This window comes from Lynx rufus, unplaced genomic scaffold (genome assembly GCF_022079265.1).
Source record: "Lynx rufus isolate CCGP_SWC_20201006 ecotype Redwood Valley unplaced genomic scaffold, mLynRuf1.p SCAF_9, whole genome shotgun sequence".
Taxonomy (NCBI): Eukaryota; Metazoa; Chordata; class Mammalia; order Carnivora; family Felidae; genus Lynx; species Lynx rufus.
Genome location: NW_025814897.1, coordinates 68,491,484 through 68,505,000, shown reverse-complemented (window position 1 = coordinate 68,505,000; position 13,517 = coordinate 68,491,484). Strand labels below are relative to the sequence as shown.

Here is a 13,517-nt window from a genome sequence, read left to right as displayed (position 1 = left end):
CTGGATCCTTCAGTCTATATATCAGCATATAAGCATTTGTGGAGCTAGTAGAAATATAAAAAAGATTAATGTCAACAAAAAGTAGATTGTAAAGATTCCATTTCCCAGCATCAAATATTTTAATAGTTTTTCTTTGTTTCAAAGAATTAGAAAACCATGTTAAGTGTTCGATGATAGGTTCAAACTTAAAACATTCTAGAAAAAAAAAAAGGAGAATCTACTTTGCTTTTCCTGACAGGTTTATGAGAAGATTCCACATCTCCTCTTGGTTACACAGTTAAGTCTTCAAAAAACCTGTGTCCTAGAACCACTACTACAGTTAAGTCAGGAGTCAGCCAGTTTTTTTCTTGGCCATATTGAAGTTATTTTAACTCTGTTGTTAAAGGGAAAAGATCAACACGCAACACTTCAAAACAAAGGAGTATAGTGACATTCCAATAAAACTTTATTTCCAAAAACTAGAGGCAGGCAGGGTTTGATCTGTGGGTTATAGTTTGCTGACCCCTGGGTTAAATTTCTTTAATGGCAAAAAAAATGCTGAGGAGCTATAATTAACTCTAATTTATAAACAGTATAAATCAGGAAGTTATTTACCTTGCAAAAGCACTTGAGTAATATCCTCGGCTTCCTGAAGATCCACCATGTGTTTTCTTAATGTCCTCTTGTGTTATCTAAAAAGTTGTTACAGTGTTTACCTTCTTCTAAAATCTATAACATCATTACCTTTATGTCAACAAGTAAGCCAATTTTCATCTCAGAGTTAAAATGTACCATACAACTACCAATTCACAAAATTTGATCAGAATCACTGGCCAATTAGTTCTAGTGCTCAACAGGTAACCCACATGAAGGCTCAAGATAAAAAAAAAAAAAAAAGGGAGTCTGCCTTTGGAAACACTTAGCAAGACCCAAACAAAACAAAACAGAACAAAATAAGTAACAATGATAAACTAGAAAATTTACTCAAAGCAAAAACAAAAGACTAACTTGGCATGTGTCTTAAAATGCCTCACTGGACAAACTAAGTCTCCCATTTTTAATAAACCCCTACTGTTGATTAGAAATAGCTCTACTCCTGTCTTTCAGAATAATCTTAAAAAACCCCTCCTTGGGGTGCCTGAGTGGCTCAGGAGGTGAAGCGTCTGACTCTTGATTTCAGCTCAGGTCATGATCTCACGGTTCGTGAGATCGAGCCCCATGTTAGGCTCTGCACTGACAGTGCCTGGGATTCCCTCTCTCTGCCCCTCTGGCTAGCATGTGCACACATATGTTCTCGCTCTCTCTCTCTTAAAATAAATAAATTAAAAATAAAAAACCCTCCTTACCCTGCTGACATGTTGATCATTGAAGCTGTACCACTGTTCATCACTGAATGACTTTATACAAGCATAATAATGACCACCAGCAGCACTCCCTGAATGAACCATAACGGAGAAGAGCTCATAGATCAAGGAATTCTAAGAGGAAAAAACAAAAGTACCTCAGAGAAGAGAAAGAATTTCCCTTATTTGTGCATTTCCTACTCTCTATTAGTACAGAGTAAAATAATATGTTAGCTGTCCTAGATATTTATTGTAGGCACAATTCCCTCTAAGATAATTAAAATGGTAAAGTCATCACATAATTTTATACATCAGAGTTCCATTCAGTGCATTCCTTCACGTTTTAATTATGTTATAACCTCTGTAACTATGCATATCTGAAATATGTTTTTTTTGTAAAAGTAAAATAATAATCTGAAATTTTAGAAGCAGTTTCTAATTAGAAGACTATTCTGGTATGCACAGTCAAGATCAAGAAATCACAAATAATGTTTTTATTCAAACAAGATTATTCCATTTCCTTTGCAAAAGAGCTGAGCAATAAAATGATTTGGAACATCTTCTAATGTATTTATGTAATACCTGTGATACAGTGATCTGCTGATTTGACATTTCTCAAGTATGCAAAGATGGTTCAATGCCAGAAGATCAATCTATTGTAATACAGGCTAAATTAGAAAAATCATGTGATCCTATATATCAACTGACTCAGAAAAAGCATTTCATGAAATCCAAAACTCATTCATGATAAAAATTCTTAAGAAACTAGGATGAGGGAAACCTCCTCAGCTTAATGAAGCACACCTACAAAAACCCTAGAACCAACATCATACTTAAAACTGAACACCTTCCTCCTGAGTTGAGAATAAGGCAAGAACGCCCTATCTCACCACTCCTATTCAACACTGTAAGAAATCCTACTTACAGCAGTAAGACAAGGGGGAAAAAAAAAAGACAGATGTAACTGTTTATGTAGAAAAATAGGCAGAGAATTAGATTTAGACTTTGAGCCACAGTTTCCCAACCCTTGCTTGAATGCAGTGTTCTTTACACTAAGTTATAACATATCTGTTACATTATTCATTACACAGCAACTCATGATCATCTATCTGCCCTGAAATAGATAATTTTAAAAGGTAAATGATGATGGTGGTTGGAATAATGCAAGAGAAATTCTATTCTTAAATACTGCCTTAAAAACCCTGTATTCAATATGACTTTGCAAGACTTGAACTACTGCAGTCTTTAGGCTATTGATTCATAATTTATACATGCTCAAGACATCTGACCTATAATTCTCCCCTCAATAAAGCAGATTATATGAATATGAAAGAAATGGTTTGATAACATTTTAAAAATCACTGATTCCATGACATAAAAGATTCTATAACAGAGATTATCAAATCTTGTAGTTGTCAAATTATAATCCATTGAACTGTATCATTTTTTTTTTTTTAAGTGCCTTAAGGGCTGTGATAGGGAGGCAAGAGAGGCTGAAGCCTTTGGCTTTCTCCTATCTCAGAAAGATCAGTTCTATTATTAACTATTTCATAAGGAGTTCCAGAGCCAGAATCTTAAAATGAATGGATGTAGCCAAATAACTTTCATTTTGCTGTATGAGAAAACTCTTATATAAAGATTTAGAGGCGTGGTGTAACTTTTAAGGCAGAAGTGATCTCCTTTTCCATACCACCCCCCAGCTACAGATCAGCCTCCAAAAATTCATGCTCTTGCCTGTAAGCAGTTTTTTCCTAAAGTTTAATTATGATCACATATGTACATTAAAAAAAAAAACAAAACAGCTTTAAAAAAGTCTTACTTTTCAAAAATTACTTCTCCTAAGGAGAATTTATTCGTCACAACAGTTAGAGAATTATATAACAGCTCAGAGATTATTTTATTCTCTCAACTAAAACCCACAAACTATAAAAGGTACCTTTTCAAGTCCAGGTTTTGAAATTTTTTCAGTTCCACTATTACTTTCAAGGCAGATCCCTTCATCAACACCATCATCATTCGAAAAATCATTGCTCATCTGATCGCTGTGACAACTGCCTTCATTTTCTGCCCCACTGTCAGTGCAACTTTCGGTCTGAGGGGATTTCTTAATAAAACATAATTATCTTACAATTACAAGTTAAATAAAAAAAAAACATATACTCAGTAAAGCCTTTTCTCTACATGCTAACTTTTTCACATAACTTCAGATGTTATTAATAAAAATATCTATTTTAAGCAAATTTATCTTATCTTAGAGAGTGAGTCCTTAAATAAAATTAAACCAAAAAAAGTGTATTTTAGGGCCCAAATGTCCATCGACTGATTAATGGGTAAAGATGTGAGATATACACATATAAAAATGTGATACGTATATATCATGTGATATATACATATATCATATGTATCATACATATATGTATATATCATATATGTGGTGATACACACACACACACACACACACACACACACACAGGAATATTACTCAGCCATCAAAAAGAATGAAATCTAGGGGTGCCTGGGTGGCTCTCAGTCGGTTAAGTGTCTGAGAGTTGATGTGAGGGAGGTGGTTGGGGATGGGCTGAATGGGTGATGGGTATTAAGGAGAGCACTTGTTATGATGAGCACTGGGTGTTATATGTAAGTGATGAATCACTAAATTTTAAGAAAAGTGTATTTTAAAAACATTTCTATTAATGTCCTTAAAATTCAAATACAATGAATCAGTGATTCAGAATTCTAATTAAACCCCATTTATGTTTATAGTTGCAAAGTAATAACGTAAATTACCATTTCTTTCACCAAAATATGTAAAAGCTGTGAACCTAAATGCCAAAGTGAGCTTTTGTTCTCAAATCCCAAAAGAATATCATCTCTTTTCTTGAACAAAAGGTTCAATTTTATTTATCTTTGTGCTAGGCATTAGACACCATTAGAAAGAAAAACAACACTGAATCTATCCTCAAGAATCTTACATTCTAGCATATAGGAGAGAGAAATGTAACAACAACAAAAATCACACTTTTTCATGCTTTTATGATTTTTAAATCCTTTTCATGCAAATTTAATTTGAAGGAATCTACTTCTTAGAAATCCCCAAACAACTCCTTGGCCCCTTTTCCTTAAATATTTTATATACATATCTAAAAATGTTTCTGTTTAAATAGTTTGAGAATTCTTCTATAAGATGTAGCCTCTTGATATGTTATACAGGAGTTCCTAAATTAACCAGGCAATACATAATAATAAGCACCAACTTTTTGTCAAGAACTTTGTTGTGGGAACTGAATCTAACATACAGTCTTCATCCCTCGAGAAAGTAAAGTTTAAGTGAAAACCAACTCTAGAACTCTGCACTGAGTCTGGAGATCATTCCTGATGCTCCTTTAGGCCAGAACATCTCTTCTCCCAAGATATGGACCTGGAACTTCCTAAAAGTTCCTGTCAAACTAGATCTAGGTTTTCTTTATTTGTAAAAGATTTCCTTTTACAAGAATATATTAGGTATATACAGAAAACTGATCCAATACTAATCTCTGTGAAGACTCCTGTAAAGAGGTTGTTTACTTTGGTATACCTTGGAAAGATTTCCTAGCTTAAGCACAAGTGTTTGAAATACTATTTTGAATTAAACTTTTCAAAAGTACCTGGTCATAGGTACCATTCAATGAACATCTACTTTATCTAAAGCACTCTTTTCATGAAAGCTATAAAGAGTAAATATTGTCCTTACTTTACAAAGTAAGGCTCGAAAAGTTGTTCTTCTATGCCACATCATCACTTAATACTTAAGAGCATTAACTAAAACTTCATGAATGTTTAAAATCACTTTTCAGCTCTTGGGAAATGGTATTTTTAAAAAAAATTTTTTTTTTCAACGTTTATTTATTTTTGGGACAGAGAGAGACAGAGCATGAACGGGGGAGGGGCAGAGAGAGAGGGAGACACAGAATCGGAAACAGGCTCCAGGCTCTGAGCCATCAGCCCAGAGCCCGACGCGGGGCTTGAACTCACGGACCGCGAGATCGTGACCCGGCTGAAGTCGGACGCTTAACCGACTGCGCCACCCAGGCGCCCCGGGAAATGGTATTTTTATAACTAGAGTGGTAAGTTCCAATCAGAAAAAAATGATTCATGGTAATTTTGAAAAAAATAAAGATTTATCACTTTCTAAGAACTCAAGTGATTGTAAATATTTCCCATAATGAAATCAGAAGTTTCCAAAGAATAAATTAGGATACTAAGAATCTTTTACTGAATAAGGTTAGGGGAATCAGAGATTTGCAGGGGTCAGTGAGTAGAAGAAACTGATAAGCATTACCTGTGCCCTTCCAAGTTACACTCTTCAAACTATTTAAATAAAGTTTTGACTACAAAAAAAAAACTAATTAAAAAAGGAAAACAGACAAAATACCTTTATTTTCTAGCTTTCTAACCTAGCCTATTTAAGAGGTGGCAAACTTTAGCTGAGAATAACCCAGAAACCTTAATCCTTGAAAATGACACTAAGACAAATATAAGATATTAAGGCCATACTACCCAATTTGCTCATTTTACTTACATATTTGTTGTGTTTATTATGTGCCAGAAACACAGTGCAGCCCACCTCTAGATTGGTTTCTTTCGCTAAGAAAGTTATGAAACATAAGATTATCGCTCAAATTAAAGAAGTAATTCCAGAGTTTGGGATCCTTTTTGTCTTTTCAAAGAATATTATGAGTTATTCTGATCAAACAAGATTATGTGAAATATAATTTATGGTGAGAAAAAAAAGCTTATACAAATTTAGATCTTTTTATATAACTTGCCATTACAAAATATGGAGAGAAAGGAAAACCTTCTATCAAGAAGAGTTTAAACAACACCAGTGTTGTTATCCCAAGTGGCTCTTTTTTTTTTCAATATATGAAGTTTATTGTCAAATTGGTTTCCTCAAATAGCTCTTCTAATTAAACACATGACCAACCAAAATGGATTACTATCTTTTAACAAATAAGTATAATAAATATTTTACCTCATCTTCAACATCAATAAATGTACTCATATCTAGCTCCTCAGGAAACGTCATCCGATCATTCAACTTAATCCTGTGCATGGTTGTATAATCAAAATCAAACCTTTTCAACTGTAAGGTCAGCAGGTAAGGGAAATGCAAAAACCGAAGACCCTAAAAGAAAAGGGACCTATTGAATATTGAATATAAACTCAGGTAATCTAGTATTAATTTCTACATGGCATCTACCTTTCGTGCATCACACTTCTTCTTGCAACGTTCACAAAAATATTGATTTGGGCCATCCAGGATCTCTGGCTGAATAAATGCATGCAATGCTTCTTCCTAGTAAGAAGAAAAAAAATGACTTTTATAATTATTTAAAAACATTATAATGTTAAAGCCCTGAATATAAAAACTTTGCAATTACCAAAATTCTTAGAAGATGGCTAGAAAATTAGGAACTCAATATGCAAAAAGGAAAAAAACGATCAACAGCAATATCATTATAAAAACTGAGTGACAAAATAATTGCTTTAATTCTGCATGAAATCTGTTTTCTAGTACTGTACATCACAGTTAGTCATTTCCACCTAATTTTTGCTGACTTTACATTGTGGAATTTGGCTAAATAACCTAATAAAAATCCTATCTTTAGATTAAAAGTTCCAGAAGAAAAGCAGTTACATACATCACTGCAATCTTCTTGTAAAAGGAAACATTCAAAACTGTACAGTAAATAACAGAGAACTCTGAAGAATTCACACTATCCCTGCATTAAAAAAAACCTAATAACCATCATTTATCACTACAGTTAGCATCATTCAGTAATTCACCACTGAACTAAAGACTGAAAAACACCGGACAACTTTCTCCCTGCATGTCAGATACTGCTCCACTTGAAAATGTAGGAGAGGTCCTGGACTGTTCACCTAGAGGAACCACGTGATTCTCTTCTCTCCATACAGCCTTAAGACAGAAGCAAGAAACTTAGTATAAACATTGGTGAAGAATCAGTGGGCATAAAATTTTTAATTTTTAATCACCAATTTTTCACAATAAAAAATAAATTTTAGTTAATACAACATATAACATCGGACTGCATCATCTCAAATTTCATTTGTTGTGATCTCTTCACATATGGTCTGATCAGAACTACTGACTATATTTACCTATATAAAGAAATTCTTTACTATATAAAGAAACTATCATTAGGACAAAATATCTTCAAATATTTTTCTTTTGATTCAGAACATGTTGTTCCTCAAAAGATAAATAAAGAAGCTTGATCTGGCAAAATGTGAAAGAGCTGGCAACACTTACAAAACTACTATCCACATATTGTTTGGTACAACTCATTTTGGAATTAGATAAAAAATATGAAAAGATACTCTAAATTCCTTTAACCCCATCCATCTTATATTTTGTTCTCAGAACACAAGGAAGTGACAGGGTGGGGGAAGGGGGGAGGAGAACCAAATAGTGGGTGTTTTTCCACATGACCAAGCATTTTACTGGAGGTCAAAGAAAAGGACACATTCAGAATGATTTTTTTTCTTTCAAACACATTTTAAGCACAAAAAAGGCAAATCCTGTAAAAATGTAACACAGAAAAAGCTCTAAGAAAAATCATATATATAGCTTAGCATGGACTGATATCAAATGAGTCAAGCATTCCAAATTGAAAGTGAAATGTAAAACACTCAATGCCTTAACCAAAAAGGTAGGGGGAGAAAATTATGGAACTCAGATTCTTCTTCAGTGAACTGTGTGGACTGGTCTCTGGTTATAGTTCATAGCTAGAGCTATCTTCTTCTGATTTTTGCTTGTTTATTGTTATTTGTTTTTTGACTCAGAGAAAAGTTTAAAGAACAGAAAATGTCTGTAATTAACTCAGTTCACCAACTTTTAATATTTTGCTACCCTTGCTTTATCATTCTCCCATCCCTACACACATTGTATATTTTTCTGAAGAATTTGAGAGTTTATATATCATGCTTTTCCTCTTAATAATTCTATATGACTTTTTAAGAGCAAGGATATTCTTACAATAGAGTTAGCAAACTCAGGAAAATTTAAGATTGATAAAGTACTTTTGCCATATTCCCATTCTGTCAAATGTCCTCCTAATCCTAATAATTTGTTTCTCCCCAACTAGTACAGAATTGAACGCAGGATCACAGATTACATTTAGCTGTCTCTTCAGATTCATTTTGTCTGGAACAGTTCCAAAGCCTTTCTTTCATGACATAAATGGGGTTTTTGAAAGAGGTGGCTGGCTATTTTATAAAATGTCTGCAATTTGGGTTTGCCTGATGTCCCTTATTAGATTCAGGTTCTGTATTCCTTACTAGACTACCACCTAAATTATGATGTGTCCTTCTAAGGGTATCACAGTCACAGACCATGATGTCCCCAACCTCCCTATTGGTGATAGGAACTTTAATCAACTGGACAAAGTGTTATCCAGCTTTTCCACTACATAGTTATTGTTTTATCCCCTCGCAGCAATTATGTAATATGTAAGGAGATACTTGGAGACCATGCAAATATCCTCAGCCTTAAACTTTCCGCCCTAGATTTAGCGTCCACTAATGGATTCTTGCTTAAACCAAATTTTCATGTTTTATGAGCCAACTTAAAAATCTTTTTAATAGGCAACTTAAGACCATTCATATTGGATATGATGTTTTGTTTCATCTAGTTTATAATTACTGTATTAAGTAATATTTACGGTGTTCTTTTCTCCATGTGCTGTGTTCTGCTACTTCTTACATTTTCTTTTGGTATTTAGGAAGGTAATTTTGTTGTAGTGCATTTATTATACTTGTGTTTGCACCTTAATCCCCATTTTTCCCCTTTTCTTTACTTAAGCTTTTAGGGTCCGGTTTGCCAGTTTTAAGTGTTATCCTTTGTCTGTTACCCATTCAACAGTCTATGATCTCATTCTACTTTCTCTCATTTTCTCCCTTCCCCTTTTGAGTGGTATTCTTTTTATTTCGTCTTACATATAATATGTTATACTTCTACTTAGGTCCCCACCCTTGTTCCATTTAGTCCTTACGTCTATAAATAAACACATTAAATGCTCATAGTCCTTTTGCTGAAGCTTCCCTGGGGATCTCTTCACTGGATGGAGTTTATCCCCTAATAAACTCAAGAAGAACTCATGGATACAGTATCATTTCAGTAAGTTCTTCAATGTTCAAGAATGGAATTTCTAATTGCCATCATAATTGAAGAAAACCTTGGCTAGATGTCAAATCCTTGGTCTGTACTTTGTTTCAGTGAATTTCTTCAAATTGCTATTCTGTTGCCATGATTTGTATGCTGCTCTTCCAGTGTATGATGCCAACTCAATTTATCCTTAAAGTTTAACAGCTTACTAAAATATGGTCTGAGCTGATCATTCCAGGTCAATTTTCCCAAGTACACGGAAGGTCCTTCAAAAGGTAGACTTAAATTTCCCTTATTTCCAGAAAGTTTTCTTGGCTAATAGTTCCTAAGGTTTGTTCCCCTGTGGCGTTCTTCACAAACTCAGTTACGTTGGACACCCTCTGCCAGGGTTTCATTTCTCTGAGATCCTTTTTTCTTTCTCTCATTTTCATTCTACGTCCCTCTTTAGATTTTCATTCCATTCTATTCTCTTGAGCATTTTATAATTTGTTCACTTCTAATAACAATTTTGTCTTTTTCTTTTCTTTCCTGAGTTTGATCAATTCATATTGCATTTCCTATTGTTTCTTCATTTTTCTCCTTAAATTTTTGGATACCAGGTTTTGTTTTGCTTGAGAATATTTAATTTAGTCTGGAGTACTGTGTTACAGTACTCTGTGGTTATTTTCCTCAGGGCTTTTTTTTGGCAGAGTGGATTTTTATCAGCTAAAATGCTTTTATACCTATTTTCTGTTCTCTTCTAACAGGGTGCTGTGTAAATTTGATTCCCAGCCCCCACCCACCTGGTCATTTTGTGGGCAGCATTCTTTAGTTTGAGAGTACCTCAAACTTTTGTCAACTTAGTGTAGTTTCATGCATGGGTAACAGGAGTGGAGAGCTTGAGGTCTTTCATTCTACAGGACACACTTTTTCTCTTTCTTCTGGTTTTCTCTTCACCACTGACTCAGAGGCATCATACTTCTCTATCTTCTGTCCCAGAGACAAAATTCCTCCAAGGATGCCACGTCTCCCTCAAGATCTCCTTCCCTGTGGCTGGTGCTATAAACTCTTTTGGCATGTCCTGTTGTACTTTTTCCTTGTGAGGGTGATTTTTGTATTTATTTTGTTTAAGTCCTTCAAGGCCTTCTGTGTTTCACAGTCTCAAAGGCTTTCCACTCCATCCTCTCCACATATGTAGACCTACAGCAGCAATAGAAGCTCTGTTGAAACTTGATTATTTTGCTACTTACAGGTAATTGGAAGTTTATGGCATTCTGTCCCCATAATGAAGAAGTTATAGGTTATCTGCATTTCATCTGTGTTCCTTTTTGTCTAGGTTTTCTGGGAAAATGTATAGATATATACAGATTCACATGGCCATCATTATCTTCCATACTCGGAAACCAGTTCAAGCTATATTATAATAATTTTCTATAGCTTCCTAATTCACTATTTAACAAGTTGGCTCCAGGATAATTATAAACAAGATTAGTCAGTCATAAAAATTAGTTTCAATTCATCTATGCCTTCAACAAATAAATTATGTAAATGTGGTCATATACATTTATCTTCATTTAATGTGATGCATAACTAAAAATCATACTAAACTATAAGTTACATATTAAAAGATAAACTATGGATTACAAAAATGGAATAAAATACTATACTGCACCATTATTAATACACACAAAAATTTTTGCTCTGCTTATCATCAGCTGTCCTCTTGAGTATGTTAAATTACTCACATATCATGTGAGCTTTGGGTTGACCATGATTGTTTATCATCACTCCAGAGTGAAGATAATAGTTTTTTTCTAGTTTACTCCTATTATACAAAATGTAATTTATACATTTTATAGACTGTAATTTTCAGAGTTCAGAATAGAACATAGAGAATTCTTACATCATTCATTAGTTCTTCATATAAAAAAATACTGGTTACTACAATTTTATAGTTAAAGCAGAAAATCTAGGCACAGTGCAATTATAATATATATCCAAGGAATGGCATTGCCTATGAATTCTTTTTTTTCTTTTTACAATTTTTTTTATCATGAAATGTCTATTTTATTTTGAATACAGAAATGGGTACTAAAATAAGATACTTTATTTTTCAGATCAAACATAAATCAGAATTACCACTGGTAACTTCCTAACCAATTTTAATGTACTAATTCTGTGCTACTGATATACAGTAATATGTCTTCCTTACAAATATATCCAACTATCTATCTTTCCAGAACATATACTTTGGTTTTTTGTGTTGTTTTAATTAGGAAAAGAACTTTATCCTAAGCCATCCACTTTTTCTAACTGCAATTTTTGAGATAATTGTAGTTGACAATTATAAGAAATAATACAGAGGCACCTGGCTGGCTCAGTCAATTAAGCGTCCAACGTCAGCTCAGGTCATGATCTCATGGTTATTGAGTTCGAGCCCCTCTAAGCTGTCAGCACAGAGCCTGGAGCCTGCTTCGGATTCTCTGTCTCCCTCACTCTCTGCCCCTCCCCTGCTCACACGCTGTTTCTCTCTCCCAAAAATAAATAAACGTTTAAACAAAACAAAACAAATAATACAGAGTCCTTTGTACTCCAGTTCCGTCCAGTGGTAACTTTTTTTTTTTTTTTTTGCAAAACTATAGTATAATACACAATCAGGATATTGACATTGATCAATCTACATTATATTATTCAGGTTTTCCCAGTTTTAGTATACTCATTTGTCTGTGTATGTGTGTGTATTAAGTTCTATACAATCTGATCGCCTGTGAAGGTTCACATATCCACCACCACAGTCAAGAGACTGAACACAGTTTCTAAACCACAAGGATCCCTCATGTTGCCCTTTTAAGTAACCACCTTCCTGTCCTTCCCCTGGCCCTACCACATCTATAAGCTTTGGCAATGATTAATCTGCCCCAAACCCTAAAATTCTACCAAAAATGTATCTAAATGGAATCATATCACATGTAACCTTTTGGGACTAGTTTTCACGCAGCATAAAAATTCCCTAGAGATTCATTCCAATTTTAGTATGTATCAATAGTTTGTTCCTTTTTGTTACTGAGTAGTATTCTATGGTTTGTATGTACCACAGTTTGTTAAACCATTCACTAGATGAAGGACTTCTGGGCGAATTCCATTTTGTGGATATTAAAATAAAGACGCTATGGGCATTTGTACACAGGTTTTTATGTGAACATAAACTTACACAAATTTTCATTCTATAAGTTACCAAGAGTATAATTGCTGGGGTTTATGGTAATTGTATGTTTAGTTTTATAAAAAAACTCCCTTTAACATTTCATATTCCCATTAAGAATGTATGAGTGATCCATTTTCATCACATTGTGACCAGCTTTCTGTGCTGTCATTATTTTTTATTTTAGCCATTCTGCAGGTAAAGGATTATCATCACTGTGGCTTGAATTTGCAGTTCCCTTAGTGACAGTGGACTTTTCCTGTATTTGACATCTGTATATCCTGTTTGATGAAATGTTGTTTATGTCTTTTGCCAACTGTCTAAATGGATTTTTTTTTTTTTTACTATTGAGGTTACTACTTCTACTATTTTGAGGTTTCTTTACATATTCTAGATATTAGTCCCTTGTCAGATACGTGGTTTGCAGAGTTCTCCCAGTCTGTAGCTCTTCCTTTTATCCTCTTCATTCACATGGGCTTTCAAAGAGTAAATGTTTAATTTTGATGAGATCCAACTTTTCAATTTCTCCCTTTGTGGACCGTACTTTTGGTATCAAATCTAAGAACTCGTTTAACTCTAGAACTGGAAGATATTTTTCCTATATTTTTTAAATAAAATTTATACTTTATATTTTAAATTTAAATCTATGATCCATTTTGAGCAAATTTTTGTACAAGGTATAAAGTTTAAGTAGAGGTCCATTTTTGTGCATAGGGATATGCAATTGTTTCACCATCATTTGTTGAAAGACCATCCTTCCTCCACTGAATCACTTTTGTGTCTTTCTTAAAAATCAGTTGGGACATACTTGTGCAAATGTACATCTGGGTTTTCTATTTTGTTCCAC

At 33.9% G+C, this 13,517-nt stretch overlaps 1 protein-coding gene across 3 annotated transcripts in view; it reads right to left on the bottom strand.

Moving 5' to 3' along the window:
- Positions 1-13,517, bottom strand: part of USP47 (ubiquitin specific peptidase 47) — a 108,515-nt gene that overhangs the window by 28,348 nt on the left and 66,650 nt on the right. For 2 of the 3 annotated variants that reach the window (XM_047070894.1, XM_047070895.1), the window contains 6 exons: positions 6,562-6,657; positions 6,334-6,486; positions 3,259-3,426; positions 1,326-1,457; positions 595-671; positions 1-44 (listed from right to left, as the gene is read on the bottom strand). The exon at positions 1-44 is cut by the window's left edge and continues 12 nt beyond it. In XM_047070894.1, the coding sequence (XP_046926850.1) occupies positions 1-44; positions 595-671; positions 1,326-1,457; positions 3,259-3,426; positions 6,334-6,486; positions 6,562-6,657 (670 nt within the window). The remainder of the gene's footprint in view (positions 45-594; positions 672-1,325; positions 1,458-3,258; positions 3,427-6,333; positions 6,487-6,561; positions 6,658-13,517) is intronic. The other variant, XM_047070896.1, reaches the window with a different exon arrangement.